Source organism: Diabrotica virgifera, chromosome 6, assembly GCF_917563875.1.
Source record: "Diabrotica virgifera virgifera chromosome 6, PGI_DIABVI_V3a".
In the NCBI taxonomy this organism is placed as follows: domain Eukaryota; kingdom Metazoa; phylum Arthropoda; class Insecta; order Coleoptera; family Chrysomelidae; genus Diabrotica; species Diabrotica virgifera.
Window position 1 is genome coordinate 200,490,074 of NC_065448.1, and position 24,842 is coordinate 200,514,915.

Here is a 24,842-nt window from a genome sequence, read left to right on the forward strand (position 1 = left end):
AAAGAAAAGCGTTTCTTAAAAATTTTTTTTTCATACTTCTTTAGTTTTCACTTTTTAGTCTTACACTTTGCAAACATTAAAATATATCGTCATGTTTCTTAAAATATGTATAAAACATATATGTACTAACATGAAAAGTAGTCGGAATCGGCAAAAAATTTGAAACTGTATTGTTTATTTATGAAGCATAACGTAAACAATTAGGTAACGTAAAAAGTGAAATTATGTATAGTTCATATCATTAGCTACAACACGTAAAAGTTTCAAGTTTTTACATTGTAAAAAACAAGAGAATTAAGCAAATTCCATTAAAATCGTTTTTTTTTATTTAAACAATTAATAAACATAAAAAAATTGTTTTATTGATTATTCGTGTATTGTTCCCGCGAATGCATATGTATGCAAATTTTCATTCATTTGCATTGGAGGCACTCAAATTAACATCTAAAGATTTGACGCAAACTATTGAACTAAATAAAAGCGTTTAAAAATTGACTTCAATTTATGATCTGAAAAATATTTTATTTCGTAAATAACACAAAAAAGAATAATTAACTAGTTATTGTACTTATTAAACACAGCTAGATATTTCCATTCCAATTATAACTCGAATAATTTCAAGGGTCCTTTAGGCAAGCTAGGTAATTGTAAATTAAGTCTGCTGCAAAAGCAAGAGTCTTTTGTATTCTGTAGAATCCAAGGCAGGTGGTCGACAACACTCGCATAAGTCGCCAAATTTATTTCCTCGCATTCATTTTTATCCCCAAGTACACCTAAAATTAGATTAAACGTTAAAAAAAATTAAATTACAATAAAAATATAATTCAATACTGTACAGTGTAGAGAGTCATTGCGTCATTCATACAAAGTGTATTGAAATCAAGTGTCCGTTGAAGGAAATAGCTATTTGTATAACAAGGGAGGAAAGTGCTACTTTTCCTCCCGAGAATGAAGTTTACTGCCTGACGCGTAGCGGAGGGCAGTTATCATTCAAGGGAGGAAAAGGCACTTCGATATCGATATTTTAGATAATATATATTTTAATGGCGCGCTATGAGGCTTAAGATCGGCTCACAGTCAAGTAAGTGACGAAATTCGTAGCCAAAATATTGATATCTTGGCCAAAAATAAACTTACGAACATTTTCGTAAGCTCAAATTGTTCCATTTGAGTTCTTATATCATTATTGTTAATTAAAGTATAAATGTTAAAGCTCAAATTTGCTTGAAACCCTTGTAAACAAATTAATGTATAATTTTTTAAGCAAATTATAACTTCAAACGGGTATAAATTTAAAACAAATAAAGATAAAATAATTTAACAAACTTTGTTTGGAAGCCTATTAAATAAGCTTTAAAATGAGATTTCCTAAGGCTCATTTGCATTTGTAGAAGCTAAGTTGCGATTGATAAAGCTTCGAAAAATACTTATTTTGCAATCTGCAATTTGTATTGAGAAATGATATTACAATATCCTGAGTAATAATTAATGGATTTAAGTTTAATAAACGCTTTTTTCTTCGTTTTTTAATAAGGAACAAATTTTTTTAAATCTTTTCTCTTTCTCTTTTAGTTTACGAGCCAGAGCCTTATAAACAATTAAATTGTTTATAACAATTTTTTGACCACTCGGACCGAAATCCACCCTCGAAATTCGTAATCAGCAGCCAAAAATCCATAAGAGACCATTAAGATTGACCATCAGAATTGAAAAAGACACGGTGACCTCTATTTGGCACCTAGACTATCTGTACTCTCTGAGTTGTAGAGCTTCATATTGTCAGTTTTTGGTCCACGTTTCAAAATCATGAATTTGGAAACGTACCGTCTTCTTCTTCTTTATGTGCCTTATCCTCCCAGAACATTGGCGATCCGCGCATAATATTTACTTTGTCCACAATCTCCACAGCTGACCTAAATAGTGTCGTGGTGCTCACTTCATACCAGTGGCGGAGGTTCCTAGCCAGGATGTTTTTCTGCAACCGGGGCTGCGCTTTTCCTCTATCTTTTCTTGGAAACAGTCCCGGATTAAGAATCTTGAGGCTGATAGGCACCCAAGCTAGGGGTCCCTAGGCCCCTTAAGAAACCTCGGAAAAACCTATCCATCTCCTTAAAATATCTTCAAATTCCAAATTTTCGAGCAAAACATTCTCAATAGAAACAAGTAAAAGAAATGCTAGTCTATTTTGCGCCATTGTCGAATGGTGACAGTTTTTAATAATTTTTATATTCGCCTGTTGCATTTGTAATCATTAGCGGAAGATATTAAAAGCTACTGACATATTTGCAAATGTCGATTCGAGTTCTCAGAAATAACCCAAAATGACTGCGAAGCAGGAATAAATTGTTTTCCCTGCAAGTCTTGAAGCTGGGCTATAAAATATTTGAACTGTATTAGTTTATCTTCAATTTCAGGTTCAATATCAGCTGTATTGTTTTCATGTAGTTTTGAAGCATAACCCTTTATTTGAGTATCACTCAGTTTTGAAAAATACACAAAAACACCAAATAGTGAGTTGACTGACTCGTGCGTTCTCAATCGACGACTCTGGTCAGTAATCAGCTTATCAAAAATTAGTACATACGTTTCAACTCGTAACTTTTCTCTTACCCTATGAAGATTTTGATGATGCTATTTCCAATGAAGTTTTTCTTGTTCGCTTTCGTTTACTCTCGTCGAAATATTCAGATTGTAGATCGCAGGTCTGCTCGTAATAAGCAAAATGATCTCTTTGGGATTTCAAGAACTCCAAATGCAAATTTGGAAGCTGAACTGGAGTTGGAAGGTCAAGCTCTTCTCTCTTTAATGATTTACTAAGAGTATTGATGCGTTCTAAAATTGTTGCCCAAAATTCGTTCATTATGAATATTTATTTTTTTGATATTTCTTTCAACAAACACTTATCATGAACTGTTTCAGCTTTTTGATTAGTATCTTCAGCAAGAGTACGAAGAGCAGATTTGAAAGCACTGTAACCTTTAGACAAAGCTCTAGTTGCATCATTACTTGCACTTCATCTAGTGCTGCCTGTACCAATAAGGACTAGATCGTGGCGAATGGGATCACTTAGTGGAGTTTCATTTAAGAATTTGATCATAACTTCCCAACGGTGGGTAGAGGCTGAAAAAAATATGTACACGGACTGAAAAAACCCAAAATACGATATTGCTCTAACTCAACTTTTCGCAACACGTGTGGCACAAGGAATGTAAATTGCAAGTTTGTTAATCTTAGATAAATGAGCCTGGAGCCCAACGTATTTGCCTGATATGTTTGCTATATTGTCGTATAATTCGCCTTCATGTCATTTAAATCAATGCCACAGTCGTTTAAAAAGGTTAAAACAACAGAAGAACCGTCATTCTTTTCCAAAAAACAAAACCAAACTAAGAAGAAATAAGAGACTATAAATAAGAATGATAAATTCTGCGGGAAACTAGAGCGACAGGCAAGGATAGTGTTGGAGAGGGTAGAGAGGGGGCCCTGACTCATTTGTTCCTCTTACTTTTAGTATTTTTCTAAGAAACGGTGCAGACTCACAGGCAGTACTGTTCCTTCTACCTGTTCCTTCTACCAAACAGTATTCATTAGCGACTTATTGTCACAATATAGGCTTTCTATGTGAACAAAAGTATGCAGTTTTATAATATAAATACTACATAAATGTAGTTTTGTAAGTCCACCATCACTGTTATGGTATTGCGCGATATTTGAATTTTTCGACAAATTACAATTTTTATTTAATTCTGATTATTTTTGAGTTTTGGTCCCTGCGAGGCCCCCATTGGGGTCGAGGCTCCTAGGCAACTAACTACTTTGCCTAATGGTTAATCTGGAACTGCTTGGAAATACGTTCCGTCCTACACATTTGATATACAACATCTGAATTTCAATAAACACGAACATGGGACGTGAACGACTTTTTTTTGACAAAGAAACAATAAGAAATGTTATTCCAATATTCTATTATTATCATAACAGTAAATTAACTAAAATTTTAGTTGAAATCACGATTATTTTGATGCTCCTATTTTCACTTCGGAAATCTTTTCTAATTATAGCAATATTTTCCCTAGTTTTTACACCAAAATAACTAAGCAAGCTTACCTACTACATCGTAGCTCCCGTGTTTTGATCTGTACATTACCGGAGAACCTGAGTCACCCTAAAAATATTTCAAATTAATTTTTTAATATTAAGACCAAAACCATACAATTACTATGTAGAAATGTAAGTATTAGTTTGTAGAATGGTAATTTTTCTGATTTATGCGTTTTATTCACTTTGTAAAGATTTTCATTATAGTATGCAAACCCTTCTGAGAAAAGATGAAAAATATTATGGTATTGTTTAGTCACACTGGTAGGTATACAGTGCAAGCAAAAGATATCTTTACAAAGTGAATAAGAAGCATAAATCAGAAGAATTATTATTTTAATTTTACAAATTTACACTTTGTCACATCAATTTACTATTTTATTTGTGAAGAAGACACACAATTGCCTTATTTTGCACACTACAATAGATAAAGACAGGTAGACCGCATACTATAGTAGCACCTTATATTCTTCTCAAATCTTCCGTATTTCTGGAAATCTAATGAACTTTCTTATTTCAAATGGAACACCCTATATATTTTTACGTTTTGAAGTTCTTGAAGTTCTCAACTGAACTTACAACTAAGTTCCTAAAATGTTATGTATATCCTGTATAATAGTCTAAGAGCTAGAGCTGAAAAATCATCGTCATAAGTAATATGGAGTTTGGCATGTGAAATGTGTCTATTGTATATTGATAATTATGACCCGTTTCAGGCTGACACCTCAGTGGATACAGGAAGTAGCAATAAGGGATGAAAGGGGAAAGTTAGTGTAGTCTTTAAAGGTTTTCACCTCCTATTTTGTTAAACCTCCATCGATTTGCATGAAAATTGGTGACTAGTTAGAGCATACCCCAAGAAATAAAAATGATTTGGTGCCAACTTGCACTTTTACCCTGGGAGTGGATACCACCCCTTCTCGGTGGTGAAAACTATTTTATTAAAAATAACCCCACAAATCGATAGAGGGACAAATTATAAGTAAAATTTATAAAAAAGTCATTAAAATAAATCAATAATTTTTGAGTTATTAAAGATCAAAGATTTGTCTGTTTAAGAGCACATGCGTGAAGTTACGGATGATAAAAAGAACATATTAATTAATTTTATGTTACTAAAATATTATTTTTATATTATTTCGATATTATAAATTTCGCAAAAGTGTATTCGAATATGTCAAATGTACCCATTATTGGACACCCCAGTTTCTGGACATATTCAGTTTATATTGATAGAAAAAATTCAATTAAATATCGAAATAATATAAAAATAACATTTTACTAACATATAATTAATTAATATGTTCTTTTTATCATCCGTAACTTCACGCATATGCTCTTAAATAGACAAATCTTTGATCTTTAATAACTCAAAAAGTATTGATTTATTTTAATAACATGATATGTATAACAAATTTTACTTAAAATTTGTCCCTCTATCGATTTGTGGGGTTATTTTTAATAAAATTGTTTTCACCCGCGGGAAGTGGTGGTATTCACCATCAGGGTAAAAGTGCAAGTTGGCACCAAATCAGTTTTATTTCTTGAGGTATGCTCTAACTAGTCACCAATTTTCATGCAAATCGATGGGGGTTTAACAAAATAGGAGGTGAAAACCTTTAATGACTGCACTAATTTTCCCCTTTCATCCCTTATTGCTACTTCCTATATCCACTGAGGTGTCAGCCTGAAAGGAGTCATAATTGGCAATATACAATGGACACATTTCACAGGAAAAACTACATATTACTTATGACTAAAGCTCGGATAGGCAAAATGTCTTTTTTTTGCCTATTTTGCCTATTATAATTGTTTTTTGCACTTTTTGCCTTTTTTCGTAAATACCGCCTATTTGTGCCTTTTTTAAAATTTCATGGTACTACCCATGATATTATTCTATTACTAAACCATTCTATAATAAAATTTTGGGTCAATAATAAAATATCAATGGTTTGTTTATATAACAGATTTCTAGGAAAATGTACCTGATCGAGACTTGAGGGTTAACTATTTGGAAATCCCTAAGCTTTATTAGTTTATTATCAGTTGTACAGTCGGTTACTGTATCAGAGTTTAGTCACAAATTGCTATATCCTCGTTTAGTTTTGTTGCGTATACCGAAAAGCAAAGAACACGTTTTAAAACGTTTTAGACATTTGTGTGAAAAGATGACATCTAAATTAAGGCTATGGATCGCACCTTATTCGGAACTTTCTCTAGAAGGAGATGGAGCATTTTGTAAACCATGCGGCAAATCGGTAAGTTTTATTTTTTCTTTTTTTTTCTCGTCCCACAACATAACTAAATTCTAAAGCGGTTTTAGAATTCCAATTATTTTTTTTTAAATTCTCAGATTTCAAGTAGAAAAAAGTATTTTATTGACCAGCATTGTGGAACCCCACTTCATAAACGTAATTTGGAAAAATTAAATTCCTCTAAGTTAGCCCAAATATTTCTGCGGGATAGTTTAAGCAGTTCAAAAAAAGGAGGAAGTCGCATTTAAATTTGACTTATGCCAGATGATGATTGCATCCAACATTCCTCTATATAAAGTTAATAACCCTAGTTTTAAATGCTTTTTCGAAAAATATCTTAATAAATTCTTACCGGACGAGAGTACATTGAGAAAACATACTGTGGAAAAATGTTATGTGGAATGTATTTCAAAAATTAAGCGGGAGTTAGAGGGCAATTTTTTGTATATTATCGTGGATGAAACGACAGATGTATGCGGCAGGTATATAGCTAATTTAATGATTGGAATTTTGAACGAAAATTTTGCGAGAAAACCTTATTTAGTTGCCGTTAAAGAATTGGAAAAACAAACAATTTAACAATAAGTCGATTCATACAAGATAGTTTAACAAACCTCTTTTTATCCAACCCTATATCAGTGAATAAAATAGTTTTAATGCTTTCAGATGCTGCGGCATATATGTTAAAAGCTGCTGTTAATTTAAAGATTTTTATCCTAATTTAATTCATTGCACTTGTGTAGCCCACGGAGTAAATAGAATTGCTGAAGAAATAAGAAATCTGTTTCCGTTGGTAAATAATTTTATAAATTTTATGAAAAAAGTTTTTGTAAAGGCTCCGTTGAGGGTGCAAATATATAAAGAAAGACTTCCCAGTGTCCCTTTGCCACCTAAACCAGTAATTACAAGGTGGGGAACCTGGCTCGAAGCAGTTTTTTTTACTTAGAACACTGCAATGAAATATAATTAGTTATGTCAGAATATGATGATGATATTTCCGAAGCCATTCGAGAAGCAAAAAAAAATATTAAAAAATCCCAAATTGAAACAGGAACTCGCTTATATCAATGACAATTATAAATTAATAGTTATCACAATTACCTTATTAGAAAAACAAGAGATAAATTTATGTGTCAGTAAAATTAATAGATAATTTAAAGACGAAAATTAAATCGGCACCTGGAAGTAACGGTCAATTAATTAAAAAAAAAAATGAAATATGTTTTCGACAAGAATGAAGGTTTTTCGTTTTTATCTAATGTTGCTAAAATTTTGAATGGGACATTTTCCGAGGAATTACAAATTATGCCAGATTTATTATCCGCTCTGAAATATGCTCCAATTACATCTGTCGATGTCGAACGTTCGTTTTTAATGTACAAATTAATTTTAAGTGATCGAAGACATAGTTTTAAGACCGAAAATATTGAAAAATATTTAGTTGTTTCTATTAATGATAAAATTTTAAGTGGTTACAATGTTTAGTTATTAATTAACAGTTATTTAGTTACTAGTTTATTTATACTAATGTGTAAATATAAATACCTGCCTTAAGTTAATATTACGTTAATTCACTTTGTACAATAAATAATAAGTTATATTCCTTTATTGCCTATATTTTGCCTAAATGTTAATATTCCTGCCTTTTTTAATAAAATCTTTGCCTATATAGGCGCCTTTTTCTTCAATTTTTGTTGCCTATAAATCCGAGCTTTATGTATGACGATGATCTTTCGGCTCTAGCTCTCAATCTGTAAGAATGTGAAACCTGAATCATAAAGGTTAATGTGATAAACAAATTAGAAGCCTTCGAGATGTGGTCATATCGTAGGATGCCAAAATATCATGGGTTCAACGTATTTCAAACATAAAGGTCTTAAACAGAATAGGTCAAGGCGAAGGTGACTTGATGTAGATCATTAAAAAGAAAAACTTGAATATCTGGGGCATCGAGGAAAAAACAAAAAAAGAATGTGTGTGTACTTTGTATGCACGTAAGAAGTTATACTTCTATTATATGATTTCTTAAAAATAAATATACTTTAAACAGCTTGTTTTAATTTTGTTTTAAACACCAAACTAATTTTGTGCTTACCGCTTTCAAAAAAAATAAAAAAAAAGTATAGGATTGCACTGGATTCGAACTCACGACCTCTCGCTCTCTGGCCGAATTAGTCGAGGCATTGAAGCACAAAAAAAAGGACTTACTCTCGATTTTTGGCGCAGTAAGACGGATTTTAATGCAGTTTGGTGCGTTGGATTCGTGAGAATGTCAGGAAATTTTGTCAACTATTGTAATGAATAAGAAATCTGAAATTGCATTTGTGCATAAGAAAAATTCATTTCAAAAGTGCATTTTGAAATAGGCAATTATTATAAATTTGCAACCCGGTAAATAGTTGGGCAACATCCCGATTAATTATTTTAATTATTTTTAATCATTTATAATAGGTCTGGCTCCCGCGTATGAAAAAAAGTTGATTAATAGCAAGCTGAAAATTTGTTAATAGTTTAAGGGTGTCTAGTCGGATAAACTTTGATATATGGGAACACTGGAACAGGGGCAGTTTTAATTGTGGAAGAGGTTAAAAATTTGGAACGGTCAGACCACGAAAACGGCACATTTATTTTGTCCGACAGAACAGACTTAAACTCTTCGAACAGAGATTAAACTCTCATGGAAAAATCAGACTGGTATTTATCACCAAATGGACGTTTTAATGAGTGGAACATGTAGAATATGTCAAATGACAGGAATTATGATAGGTGATAAATAGCAGTCTGATTTTTGCATGAGAGTTTAATCTCTGTACGGAGAGTTTGAGTCTATTCTGTCGGACAAAATAAATGTGCCGTTTTCGTGGTCTGCCCGTTCCAAATTTTTAACCTGTTCCACAATTAAAACTGCCCCTGTTCCAGTGTTCCCATATATCAAAGTTTGTCTGACTAGACACCCTTAAGCTATTAACAAATTTTCAGCTTGCTATTAATCAACTTTTTTTTCATACGCGGGATCCAGACCTATAAGTCCATATAATAATAGTCTAAGATGTCAATAACCATTAATAATAAACAAAAAAAATTTCCTTATGTGGGAATCGAACCAAGTACTAACGGGTCCGTAGCTAAATACACATACAGCTATTCTACGCAGACACTTGGTAGACAACGGCGATATTAGGTATAAACGAAACAAGTTGGTAAGTAAAAATTGTAAAGAAAATTATTACATACTTAAATGTATTATAAAATTAATATATTCCTAAATTTTAGAAGAAACATTCGTAAATAGGTATTATTAATATCTATTAATGTTACTATATCGGAACCTATATTGGAACCTTTTGTACCTATATCGGAAAGAATACTCCTCCTTCAACTTAATACCTACCCAATTACAACTAACATTATCCAGGTATATGCCCCTACAGCTGACAAACCGGACGAGGTAATTGAAGCATTTTATAATGAACTATCCAACACCTTAAAATGCCTCCCCAAAAAGGATTTAACTTTGATTATGGGTGATCTAAATGCTAAGATTGGTAGGGGACAATCGGGAGAATTCATAGGGCAATTTGGACTTGGAGAAAGAAATGAGCGAGGAGACCGACTGGGTGAATTTGTGGCAGAAGAAGAGTTTGTGATTACTAACACTTACTTCAAACTCCCTTACAGAAGATTATATACATGGAAATCACCTCAAGACACTCCAGGCCGCATAGTGAGAAATCAAATAGATTACATCATGATTAATAAAAGATTCCGTAACAGCATAACATCAGTCAAGACATACCCAGGAGCTGATATCAAGTCAGACCATAACCCACTGATTGGCAAAATTAAGCTCAGGCTAAAGAAGGTTAGACGTAGTGTCAATCCAAAATTCGACATAAGGCTATTAAAAGACCAAAACACAGAACAGAGTGTAAAACGGTATATACAGAACAACTTGAATACCGTTATTCAATCGGATGTAATGGACCAGGAGATAGAAAAGTTGCATACAGTTTCACAAGACATACGTGAGAAATTCCTCAAACCACCAAAAATAAAGAAGAAATCGTGGATGACAAACGAGATTTTAGATATGATGGAAGAGAGGCGAAAGTCCAAAGATCAGGACATGTCATTATACAAAAGAATAGATAAAGATATCAAAAAAGCAATTAGAATAGCTAAGGATACACGACTAAGAGAACAGTGTGCGGAAATCCAGCAATTGCAACATAAACACGATTCATTCAATATGCACAAAAAAGTTAAAGAAGCTGCAGGCTTATACAAACCTAGAAGAGTTGGGTGTTTGGCAGATAACCAAGGCAAACCACTGTTAAGTGTGGAAGAAAAACTAGACACGTGGAAGAAATATGTGGAAGTAACTTTTGCAGATGAAAGGCAGAATACCATTGAAGACATTGAATGCCAAACAGGACCCCCGATTACCATTGAAGAAGTCACGTCAGCTATTAAAACAACTAAAGATGGTAAAGCTGTAGGGCCTGACCAGTTTTATGTAGAATTCCTAAAACTTATGGATGAACAAGGAATAAAATGGATAACAACCGTATTCAACAAAATATACGTAACTGGAAAAATACCCCAAAGCTGGTTAAAGTCGACCTTCGTAACTTTACCCAAAAAAGTAAATGCCAAAACATGTGAAGACTACAGAACAATTAGCCTAATGAGCCACTTACTCAAAACGTTTCTGAAGGTGATACATGGCAGAATATATAAAAAATGCGAACAACAGATATCATGGACGCAGTTTGGATTCCGCGATGCCTTAGGCACCCGAGAGGCTCTATTCGCTGTCCAAGTGCTTATGCAAAGATGCAGGGATGTTGACTGTGAAGTGTATATTTGTTTTATCGACTACAAAAAGGCGTTTGATAGAGTAAAACATGATAAACTCATAAACATCTTGAAAGAAGCGGGAGTAGATGATAGAGACTTGAGAATCATATATAATTTGTATTACAACCAAACTGCCAATATTAAAGTGGAAGACCAATTAACAGAGGCAGTCTCCATAGATAGAGGAGTGAGGCAAGGATGCATCCTGTCCCCGGTGCTGTTTAATATATACTCTGAATGTATCTTCGAGCAAGCGCTGGGAGAACTACAGGAAGGCGTATTAGTCAACGGAGTGCGTCTGAACAACATTAGATATGCCGACGACGCTGTAGTTTTTGCAGACAGTCTAGATGGTTTGCAAAGAATAATGTCGCGCATATCAGATATAAGTAGAGAATACGGACTTGATCTCAATACGAAAAAAACAAAGTATATGGTAGTCAGTAAGCGCGAAATATTAAATACACAGCTTTTGGTTAACCAACAACTAATTGACAGGGTCGACAGCTACGCATACCTTGGTACCAACATAAACAGCCAGTGGGACCACTCAAGTGAAATAAAACAACGCATAGGAAAAGCGAGATCAGCGTTCATAATGATGAAGTCTCTTTTCAGAAGCCACGATTTACCTCTTGCTACCAAAATCTCTATCATCAGATGCTATGTATTTTCTACGTTATTATACGGAGTAGAGGCCTGGACACTTTCCGAGGCTTCTTTGAGAAAACTCGAGGCATTTGAGATGTGGTGTTACAGGCGCATTTTGAGAATTTCGTGGGTGGATCGTGTGACTAATATTGAGGTTCTACGTAGAATAGGCAAGGAATGCGAGATTATTAACATAATCAAAGAGCGCAAACTAGAATATCTTGGCCATGTTATGAGGAATGAACAGAGATATGGCTTGTTGCAACTCATTCTTCAAGGCAAGGTATTTGGAAAGAGAGGACCAGGGAGAAGAAGAATATCTTGGCTTCAAAACCTGAGAAAGTGGTTTAATACATCGACAACCGGACTATTCAGAATAGCAGCAAGCAAAGTTAGGATAGCCATGCTGGTCGCCAACATCCGGAACGGATAGGCACCTTAAGAAGAAGAAGAATGTTACTAAATGAAATATAAATATTTTGACGTTTCATAATTTGACAATTCACTTTTAACTGCAGTGCCTTAAAATTTTTAAAGCACCGGTGCTTTAAAGTAGCATTTTTAACGCTCCTATGGAATGCTATAAATTTCATTTTTAACACGTTTGTAGAAAAACATATTTAAAAACACTAATATATTCTTTCCACACCTTTTCTGGACTGATAAATACATAAATTAAAACATTTAGTAACGAACTCCATACGGCCTGTGTGCGCAGATTACTAAAATTTCACCCTCAATGAATTCGCACCTAAAGAAGTATAACTTCAAAAAGGCAGTATAACTATTAACTAACCTTTGTTGTTTCTCTTCCCACAAATTTTAAAACGCAACAACCATACATTACATAACCAAACCGTCAACCGTCCACACCACAGCTGTGCTACAGCTACCATATTGTGCTGTTATAGGTGCTGTTATAAGTTATAATGCGCATGCGCCCAGATAATAGGTTTTAACATATAAAAATTCACCCTCAAATCGCGCGTAAAGAAGTATAACTTCAAAAATTGGTAGGAAGAAATATTCATGGCTCCGAAACTTTCGACAATGGACTTTTTTATCAGCAGATCAATTGTTACATGCCCTCAAGATCGAAAAAGACATACACGGTACTCAAAAAAGAAGTTCCCTATATCTAAATGCCATAAGTTTGGGCTTCAGACTTATTCAAAATTATAAACAATTTTTTGGCTTAAATAGAGTATCTCAGTACCTAAGTATTAGTTTAAATTAAATTTAGAAAAGACTCGGGGAAAGACGCTTCCTTTAAAAGAAAAATGTTCAATTAGGAGAAGTGGAAGTAGGATGGTAATCTTTAGAGCCTTACTTTTCTCTTTCGAAGCTCTTTCTCGATAATTCTTATTTATGTACCAAGTCAGTAAAGTTACTCTTTATCGAACGAGTCTGATATTATGAGCAGAGCGAGTATAGCGAGCGAGGGGAATAACAGACGAGTTCGATAAAGGATCTTTACTGACGTGGTGCATACAAAATTTTATCGCCAACAATTTGATGTACTTACAATTTAAAATTTAAGAATTTTTTAAATTTTAGACGTAACAAAATTTTTATGACAGTGATGACAGATGACTTTTGCATGATGGCCGCTTTCGATTTTTAATCGATAGTTATCAATATTGAATAATTACTAAATCGGTCAAGTTTTGATTTATTTTATATGAATATAATTACAAAATACTACAGAATTTCACTTTTTGGCATAAATTTAATTATCAATGTCGTAAATTTTGAACAATATTTTTAGTAATTAAAGTACCTACATAAATTGTAAGTTAACTTAAATGAATAATCGATTTCTGCCATCGACCACTTACATTCAATCTCGATTAATCGCGGCAGACAAAGTAAAATTCTTCTTTAAGTATGTACAGTAAAGTGTTACTTTACTGCCACAAATGAGGGCAAATGAGTACAATAATGAATGACTTTAGTGACGGTTGGCGATAATAGTTTTTTATGTACCAAGTCAGTAAAGTTACTCTTTATCGAACGAGTCTGATATTATGAGCAGAGCGAGTGTAGCGAGCGAGGCGAACAACAGACGAGTTCGATGAAGAGTCTTTACTGACGTGGTACATACAAAATTTTATCGCCAACAATTTGATATTGGTTTTAACACTTACTTGTAATTTACAATTTAAGAACTTTTTAAATTTTAGACGTCATGTCATAATAATATCATGACAGTGATGACAGATGACTTTTGCATGATGACCGCTTTCGATTTTTAATCGATGGTTATCAATATTGAATAATTACTAAATCGGTAAAGTTTTGATTTCTTTATATATACTTCAAAATACTACAGAATTTCACTTTTTGACATACATTTAATTAGCAATGTCGTAAATTTGGTACAATATTTTTAATAATTAAAGTAAATAAATTATGAGTTAACTCAAATAAATAATCGATTACTGCCATCGACCACTTATATTCAATCTCGATTAATCGCGGCAGGTAAAGTAAAATTCTTCTTTCAGTACAATAAAGTGTTACTTTACTGCCGCAAATGAGGGCAAATGAGTACAATAATGAATGACTTTAGTGACGGTTGGCGATAAAAATAATTATCATATCGTTAAGGTATTTATAACCTATTATAAAAAATAATAAAACTATTATGATACCTATATTAAATTGCCAGAAGAAATAGCTTAAAAAATATTTGTAAAATAATACCAATAAAAAAACTCTTAATAGTGGAGTCACTGAAGGTTTTCACCTCCGATTTCGTTGAACCTTCATCGATTTTCATGAAAATTGGTAAGTAGTTAGAAGATACTTCAAGGAACAAAGGTGACATGATGTTAACTTGCGCTTTTACCCTGGGGGTGGTTGCCACCCCTTCTCGGTGGTGAAATTTTTTTATTAAAAATAATACCAGAAATCGATAGAGGGGCAACTTCTAAGCAAAATTTGTTATATAAAGTTATTAACATAAATCAATACTTTTTGAGTTATTAAATATCAAAGATTTTATTTTTTCTTAAAAAAATGCATGTTTTAAAGCTGTTTTTCACGTATTACTCAAAAACTCTAAGCTTTTGTAAAAAAAGCTATTATTACCAAAATGAAAGATAATAAAAAATTTAATACACTCCCTACTTAAATAACTAAACTAATGTTATTTTAAAGTAAGTTATGGGTAATTGCATGTATATTTTTTTCGACGAGTACTCAAATCTAAGTATTCAAGCTTACATAACGGGAAAACGATGCATTTTATAGAATAAACTTGTAAAACACTTGTCAAAGTACTTCGGAATACCTATCAAATGAGCTTCAGTAGAAGTTAATAGCATCAAAATTAAGCAAGTTATGAAGAAAATAAAAGAACCCTTTCGATTTTTTTAGCAAAAAGTTAAAAACTAAACATACGCCATTTCCGCAAAAATTAAAATTTGTAGTAATCCTCACAAGAATTTTTTTATGTTATCATAGTTAATTATTTCAACAAATTTGACCGGTTTAGAATGCATATTTTTGAAAAAAAGGTATGATTTAAAAAAATCAGAATTTTTAGAATTATCGTACTTTTCATTTTCTTTCGATAATAACTCCAAAAATACTCAATATACGTAAAAAATGATAAATAACTAAATTTTAGTTTTTTCTGTAGCAAATACTTTACCCATTTTACTATTTTCGTAGAGTAAAAAATAACCGAGATAGAAACGTTTAAAATTTAAATTTTGCTGCGAGAACCATGTAACAGGGGCCATTTAACCTTTTATTTTTAAAAAAGTAAGAGGCATAAATGACTATTTTGACGTTTGTTAATAGCTCTTGGAATAAAATTTTAACCAGTTATTAGATGAACTTGCTACTTTAAAATTTAACGGAGTTATTTACAAAAAAACAATAACATTTTTTAGAAAAATTTTTAAAAGATACATTTTGAAACATTTTTGGTGCATAAACTTTAATGCTATCAACCTGTTCGAGCACTTATTTGATAGATATTTCAATGAGCTTTGACAAATGTTTAATAAGTTTATGTTATAAAATGCATCATTTTCCCGGTATTTAAGCTTGAATACTTAGATTTGGGTACTCGACGAAAGAAATATACATTCAATTACCTATAACTCACTTTCAGTTAACATTGAAAGGTTTTTCTAGTAAGGAATTTATTTAATTTTTTATTAGCCTCAATTTTGACAATAATAACTTTTTTGTAAAAACTTATAGTTTTTGAGTTATTTATGAAAAATCGGTGAAAAACATGTATTTTTCTCACGAAAAATTAAAATCTTTGATCTTTAATAACTCAAAAAGTTTTGATTTATTTTAATAACTTTATATAACAAATTTTGCTTATAATTTGTCGCTCTATCGAATTGTGGGGTTATTTTTTATAAAATAATTTTCACCCCCGAGGAGGGGTGGCATCCACCCCCAGGGTAAAAGCGCAAGTTGGCACCATGTCACCTTTGTTCCTTGAGATATCCTCTAATCACTCACCAATTTTCGTGCAAATCGATGGAGGTTCAACGAAATCGGAGGTAATAGCTCATATTCACCTTCAGTGACTGCACTATAATGAAAACAATAATTTTCTTATTAGACTAGGGCATTTAGCACTAAAAACACCCGAATAAATAAATTTTTAAATAGAGGGCCCAGAGCACGCCAAATAGAATTCTATTTTGCTGACGTCACAAAATGAAATTTCATAATGGGAGAATCGACGGTTGCTAGGCAACGTGACGTCACTAAAATAGAATTCTATTTAGCGTGCTCCCGCACCTAGAGACTTGCAGTTTTTTGCATTATGTTCAGGATGACGTCAGGAAAAAGTCTACTATTAAAAAATGGGTGGAAATGCATAATTGCACTGTAAAGTGCATAAAATGCATCCAAAATTGCATAAATATAAAAATAAAGTCAAAATCAGTATACTAACGAACAAAATTTATTATTTGGAGAGTTTTTGCGGTCACTGAATACGATTACGCCATCAGAACTGATTCTCGGATCACGTGCTGCCCAAGGTCACGGTAAGAGACGTCATCTTCTGGAGTTTCGATGGGTTTCGGCATTAAATCGATGCAAACGGATTACTCAAAAGGCTTTTAGGGGTCGCTAGATACGAATATGATATTAGAATTGACCTCCGGAGTACCTGGTGCCCAGGGTCGCTATTAAGGCACGTCATCTTCTGGAGTTTCGAGGGATTTCGGCACTAAATTAATGTAACTGGACTACTCGGGGGGTTTTTGAGGTAGTTAAACACGAAGATGCCATCAGGATAGACCTTAGGATCACCTGGTGCCCAAGGCCACTATAAGGGACGTCATCTTCTGGAGTTTCGAGGGCTTTCGGTATCAAATTGATGCAAACGGATTACTTACGGGTTTTTGAGGTCGCTAAACACGAATATTCCATCAACACCGACTCCCTCTGCACCTGGAGCCCAAGCTCAGTGCAAGGGGCGTCCTCTTCTGGAATTTGAGAGATTTCGGCAGCAAATTGATAAAAATGGATTACTCGGGGGTTTTTGAGTCATTAAACATGAATATGCTATCAGAACAGACCTCTCGATCACCTGGTGCCCAAGGTCACTGCAAGGCACGTCATCTTCTGGAGCTTTGAGGGCTTTCGGTATTAAATTGATGCAAACGGATTACTTACGTGTTTTTGGGGTTGCTAAACACGAATATGATATCAGAATTGAACTCCGGAGTATCTGGTGACCAGGATCGCTACTAGGTCACGTCATCTTATGGAGTTACGAGGGTTTTCGGCATAAAATGAATGCAAATGGATTACTCGGGGAGTTTTTGAGGTCGCTAAACACGAATATGCCATTAGAACAGACCCACCGAGTACCTGGGGCCCAGGGTCACTGCAAGCGACGTCATCTTCTGGAGTTTCGAGAAATTTCAGCATTAAATTGTTGCAAATGGATTACTGAGGGGTTCTTGAGGTCTCTAAATACGAATATAACATCAGAACCGAATCCCGGAGAACCTCGTGCCCAAGGTTATTGCTAGGGGCGTCATCTTCTGGAGCTTCGAGAGTCTTCGGTACTAAATTGATCCAAACGGATTACTCATACGTTTTTGGGTTTGATGAACGCGAATACGCCATCAGATCTCACCCTCATAGCACCTGGTGCCTAATGCAGGTCATCTTCTGTATAGTTCCGAGGATTTTCGGCATTCAATTGATGTAAACGGATTACTTACTAATCGAATTTTGTCGTTGTTGAACACGATTGCGTCATCAGAACAGACACCAGAGCACCTGGTAACTGGGACACGTCATCTTCTGGAGTTTCGAGGGTTTTCTGTGCTTAATTAATGCAAATGTATTACTCACGGATTTTTGGGTTTTCTAAACATAAATACGCCATCAGAACAGACACCGGAGCACCTGGTGCCTAAGGCACGTTATTTTCTCTAGTTTCGATAGTTTTCGGTACTAAATTAGTGCAAACGGATTATTCTTGAGTTTTTGGGGTTGCTGAACATGAATATGCCATCAGACCCAACTCACGCAGCATCTGGTGCTTAAGGCAGGTCATCTTCAGGAGTTTCGAGTGTTTTCGGTGCTAAATTGATGAAAACGCATTACTCATGGGTTTCTCAGGTACCTGAACACGAAAACGCCATCAGAACAGACAACGAAGCACCTGGTGCCTAAAGCACGTTATCTTTTGGAATTTCGAGAGTTTTCGGTACTAAATTGATGAAAAATGGATTACTTTTTGGTTTTGGGGTTGTTGAACAGGAATATGGCTTACATGAGGAGTTCTGGAGTATCTAGTGATTACGGTAATCACTAATAATGTCAACACATAATAAAACTCATGTAAAAAATTAAATAGATCAACATAGTAGAGTTCGTATTCCGTAAACCCAAAAACCAATGAGCAATTCGTTTATATCAATTTAATACCAAAATTTTTCTAAACTCCATAAGATGATATACCTTAGGAACCAGGTGCTTCGGTGTTTGTTCTGACGGCGTATTTGTCTTTAACAACCCCAAAAACCCATGAGTAATCCGTTTGAATCTATTTAATGCCGAAAACCCTCGAAACTCCAGAGGATAACATGCCTTAGGCCCAGATGCTCTGGTGTCTCTTCTGATGGCGTATTTGTGTTTAGCAACCCCAAAAACCCGTGAGTAATCTGTTTGCCTCAATTAAGTACCTAAAACTTTCGAAACTCCAGAAGATGACGTGCCTTAAGCACCAAGTCCTCTGGTGTTTGTTCTCATGGGGTATTCGTGTTCAGCATCCCCAATAACCTATAAGTAATCTGTTTGCATCAATATAGTACCGAAAACCTCGCCTGGCGGATGACGCCCCTTGCTGTGACCCTGGGCACCAGGTTCTACGATGGTCAGTTTTGATGGCATGTTATGTTTACCGACCTCAAAACCCCCGAGTAATTTATTTTCATCAATTTAATGCCGAAATTCCTTAAAACTTCAGAAGATGCCGTCCCTTGTAGTCACCTTGGGCACCAGGTGCACAGGGGTTGTTTGTGATAGTATATTCGTGTTTGGTGACCTCAAAAACCCGTAAGTATTCCGTTTGAATCAATTTAATACCGAAATCCCTCGAAACTCCAGAAGATGACATTCCTTGCAGTGACATTGGGTACCAGGTGATCCGGTGGTCTATTCTGATGGCATTTTCGTGTCTAACACCACAAAAACCTCCGAGTAATCCATTTTTATCAATTTAATGCCAAAATTCCTCAAAACTCCAGAAGAGGACGTCCCTTGCAGTGACTTTGGGCTCCAGGTGCACAGGGGGTCGGTTCTGATGGCATATTCGTGTTTAGCGACCTCAAAATCCCTCCAGTAATCCATTTGCATCAATTAAATGCCGAAAACCTTCGAAACCCCAGAAGATGACGTGCCCTAGTAGCGACTCTGGGCACCAGGTACTCCGGAGTTCAGTTCTGATATCATATTCGTGTTTACCGACCCCAAAAAACCCGTGAGTAATCCGTTTACATCAATTTAATGCCGAAAACATTCGAAACTCCAGAAGATGACATTCCTTGCTGTAACCTTAGGCATTAGGTAATCCGGTGGTCTATTCTGATAGAATATTAGTGTTTGGCGACCTCAAAAACCCCCGAGTAATCCGTTTGCACCAATTTAATACCGAAACTCTCGAAAGTGCAGAAGATGACGTCCCTTGCAGTGACTTTGGGCACCAGGTGATCCAGAGGTCTGCTCTGATGACATATTAGTGTTTAATCTCCTCAAAAACCCCCTAATACTCCAGTTGGATCAATTTAGTGCCGAAATCCCTCAAAACTCCAGATGATGACGTCCGTTCAGTGGCCTTGGGCACCAGGTGATCCGAAGGTCAATTCTGATGGCATAGTAGTACTTAGTGACCCCTAAAAACCGTGAGTGATCCGTTTGCATCGATTTAATGCCGAAAACCATTGAAACTCCAGAAGATGATGTCTCTTGCACTGACTTTGGACACCAGGTGATCCGGGGATCAGTTCTGATTGCGTAATCGTATTCAGTGACCCCAAAAACCCCACAAATAATAAATTTTGTTCCTTAGTATACTGATTTTGACTTTATTTTTATATTTATGCAATTTTGGATGCATTTTATGCACTTCACAGTGCAATTATGCATTTACACCCATTTTTGAATAGTAGACTTTTTTTTCTGACGTCATCTTGAACATAATGCAAAAAACCGCAAGTCTCTATGTGCTGTATTTAAAAATTTATTTATTTTGTGCTAAATGCCCTCGTCTTAAAATCTGCTGTATAAGTTTCAAACGCACAACGCCTACCCTGCGATATTTGGATAAAAAACTTGTTTACGTCTGTGTACAGAAAATTTTTTGTTAGGTTCGGTCAAGATTCCTATGACTTTTTGAATGTGCATTAACACAAAGACAATAGATAAGTAAACAGGTAAATGTCATTTTAGATTCGCCATTTAGAGTAATGTACAAATAAGTCGGGCGTGGGTTATAAAAATTTGCAAAATCGTGAAAATAACTGTGTAAAAGTGTAGAAATTACTGATCTAATGGGTGGAATGCATAAAACGTAGTAGATGCTATTGCTTCAGCAAATAGTATCTAATTTGTAGCATTTTCTTTTACATAAAAGTAGGTGCTTTGTTGAGAAGACCCTATTATACAACCGAAGTACCTGCTACTGACCTGAAGGATCTACTACTAAACGTAGCGCCAGCCGTAGTGCCCTTGTGCGCATCAGACCAATGGTATTAGAACTATTTATATAGTTTTTCATGTGCTTTTGTGTTTTGTGAATTCACATTTTTACATACCTAATTATTATTAGAATAAGTGAATAGTGAGTAAAAATGAGTGGTTCAGATCCCGAAGCAACAAAAGGGTTAGGCGAAGATAAAAATGAACAAGTATTGTTTGCTAATCTTCTTGAAAACTTTCAAATTTTATTTGATAAAAAAATGATCCCAAAAATTAAAAATGAAAAGGAAGCTGCATTGAATAAACTAACTGCTGCCTTTAATGAAATAATTGAAAAAAACCTAGATTTAAAACAGATTTTGAAGAAATTCAACAACATGAAAACAAAGGTTAAAAAAATTGTTGAAGTAAAAAAAACTGGTAACCAAAAAATCGTACTGACTGGCAAAGAAAATTCTATGAGTTATGGAACGTTGGAGAAAATCAAGTCTTCCACAGGATACCAGGTGCTTGTCAGGCCGATGTAACAGAGGAGATTGGGGTTTCATTATAAAAAAATAATGATGAAAACGTTCTTTTTAGCTCCAATTCTGGTTGCCAAAAGCTAACAGGCAGAGCTCCCAAATATCCTAGTGCGAAAGAGGAGTCGCTGATTGAACTACAGAAACAGAAGACCTGCTTCCGAAAACAAATTGAAGCAGCCGAAGCTCAAACTGAAGGGCCAACCATTCACTTTCCCCCGTCGTACGCCTCTGGTAACAGCCAAAAACGTTTGTTTAACATAATTTAGTAGTTTGTACAGTACTTATACTTCCTGCCAAGTATGAAAAGGATACGTCGAATAGTTTTAAAATGCTGAGCAAAAATAGTTTTTAAATGTTTTAGGTTAAATCTTCGTATTTTGTGCTAAGTTTTCTTCAGTTACTATATGGACAATTAGTAATGAAATACCCTGTATATACCTACATATACAGTGTGCTGAAATAAGTATTACCCCCAGGTTAACTTTTTTATTTTTAGCACATAATCAAAACGCTCGGACATGTCGATTTTTAAAATAATCATAGTATATTATAGCATCAATGTTTCGAACTTTACGCGATCCCTCTTCAGATGCCAGTCATAATTTTGATTTTTTTAAATGGGAAAGTAGGTACATCATGTGACAGATCATTTAAAAGCTTTTGAAATACTGATTACAAAAATTTATAATGTGCAAAATTTCGGTCCAATGATTGTTAAATGCATTAATTTTTTTTTAATCCTGAAAAACTAATAAGGAATTTTTGAAAATTTTAGACGCAAAATGAAAGATTACATTATTACCGAGGGTCGAAAGTCCCTAAATATTGTTTATTTAAATAAGTTATAGGGGTGAAAACGAAGAGAAAATTTAGTATGACTTTGAATTTCAAATATATCATTCAAAAGAAACATTTTGTTTATTCTAAGGGACTTTGGGCCCTCGGTAATAATGTAATATTTCATTCTGCGTTTAAATTTTTCAAAAATACTCATTAGTTTTCTCAAGATTCGAAAAAAGTGAATACATTTAAAAAGCATTTGACCGAAATTTTGCCCAAGTATTATACATTTTTGTAATCAGTATTTCAGAAGCTTTTAAATGGGGTGTCACATGATGTACTTTCCCATTTAAAAAATCAAAGTTACGACTGTCATCTGAAGAGGGATTGCGTAAAGTTCGAAACATTGATGATATAATATATTATAATTATTTTAAAAATTGACCTCTCTGAGCGTTTTGCTTATATACTAAAAATAAATGAGTTAATATGGGGGGTAACACTTATTCCAGCGCACTGTATGAATAAAACTGCACGACTCATGATAATTACCTAAATATTTTACGATGAATATCGTTATTGTATCTTCTTCCTGGTTTGTAGATTTTTCTACGACGAACATTCATAAATGCTGCCATTTTTTAACAAAAAACACCTACGCCGAAGTCGTTCATCCACCAACTTCACCTAAACTGAAGCAAATTCTACTAAACTAGCAAATACTTCAAAAGCGTAGTACCTCCTTCTATGTATCTGGTAAATAGTAGCAGGTGCTACGGAGGAAAGCAAATGCTTTGTAAGTGTAGCAAATTCTTCAAAAATGTAGTACGTACTTGAAGCATTAGCAGGTACTACGTTTTATGCATTCCACCCAATGTGTAATCTACTGTTTTGTGTGGAAGTTTTCTTCAGGTATGAATATTTTTGCTAGTAGGTAAGTAAGTCTTATTTTTGTATATCTAACATGCTTATTGCTTATATGAAATCCCTATTATCTGGGTTACTAAAGGATCATTAAGTATAACAATGTGTGTTTAATATAATACATTACATCCAGAAGATATTTAATTGTAATTTGTTGAATTACTATCATTTGATTGCAAATTTATTATGCTCTTGTAGAGGTTTTTTTTATTTTTCGTTCATACAAAGAGTTAGCTTCAATATAGTCTATCCTTTCACGGTTTTTGCTCTAAATTTTGAAGAACCGCTTGGATTGACATGAAATTTGGCATGCTTATAGCTTACATGTCAAAGCAAAAAAGTGATATTGTGCCGATGTGTGCTTTTGCCCTGGGGGTGACTTTCACCCCCTTTTGGGGGTGAAAAAATATATGTCCAAAATAAGTCCAGAAATGGGTAAACTGACTAATTTTAAGTAACTTTTGTTCTATGGAGTTTTTTTGCGAAGTCAACACTTTTCGAGATATTTGCGAGTGAATATGTTCATTTTTCAACAAAATAACCACGCTTTTAGACGGTTTTGCGCAAATAACTCAAAAAGTAAGTATTTTGTCGAAAAAAATGTTCTTAGCAAAAATATAGCTTACAAAAAATTTTAAAAAATGGTGGACGCGTTAGGTCTCTGGATCTCGTAGAACCAGAGTTATAGCCAATGAAAAATAGATTCATATTCACCAAATTTCAAATAGAATATTTCGACGTGAAATATCCAAAAAATTAAGCACTTTTTGGGGAAAACCCATTATAACTTTTTTAAATTGTTTTAAAAAAGCTTTATTTCTGTTTTTACAAAAAGTTTTTAGCATTAAATTTAAGCAAGTTACGCTCAAAATAAAGTTGGTCCCTTTTGTTTTTGCAAAAAAAATCGGGAAGACCAACCCCTAATTAGCAACTGAAATGAAATTAATCGTTACCGCTCCACAAATTATTTTACTTATGTTGTGTTTATAAGATCTGTAAGTGTCATCGATTCAAAGTGCTTATTTTTGAAAAAATTTGGTTTCAAAATAAAATTTTTAAAAATATAAATTTTGAAAAATATGCTTTTTTCAAAATAACTTAAAAATTGTTAGAGATACCAAAAACCTTAAAAACAAAAAAAGTCAGATTTGCTTTTCTTAATATCATGTATTTTTTTGTTTTTCTGTTAGACAAAAATTGATTAAGATTTGGTGTTTCTAAATTTGCATACATTCGTGATCAGTGACTCGTTCAACCCCTTTTAACTACAGCCCTTTCAATAATAAGGACTTTGAACCGATTAAACTTACAGACCATATAAACAATATATACACGAGTCAAGAAACTTGTGAAGTCGTATTAAGTTCATTTAAGATACTAATTAGGGGGTGATTTTCTCGATTCTTTTACCAAAACCAAAAGGGACTAACTTTATTTTGAGCGTAACTTGTTTAATTTTGATGCTAGAAATTTTTTTTATAAAACAAAAATGAAGCTTTTTTTAGTCACTTTAAATAAGTTGTAATGAGTTTTCCCCGAAATGTGCTTC

At 34.0% G+C, this 24,842-nt stretch overlaps 1 protein-coding gene across 1 annotated transcript in view; it reads right to left on the reverse strand.

Moving 5' to 3' along the window:
• Positions 1–507: 507 nt before the first annotated feature.
• The window catches only part of LOC126886634 (clotting factor G beta subunit-like), a 73,755-nt gene continuing 49,420 nt past the window's right edge, over positions 508–24,842 (reverse strand). Inside the window, exons 6-7 of the mRNA XM_050653625.1 lie at positions 4,108–4,165; positions 508–773 (exon numbers count right to left, since the gene is read on the reverse strand). Of these exons, the coding sequence (XP_050509582.1) occupies positions 601–773; positions 4,108–4,165 (231 nt within the window). The 3' untranslated portion in view covers positions 508–600. The remainder of the gene's footprint in view (positions 774–4,107; positions 4,166–24,842) is intronic.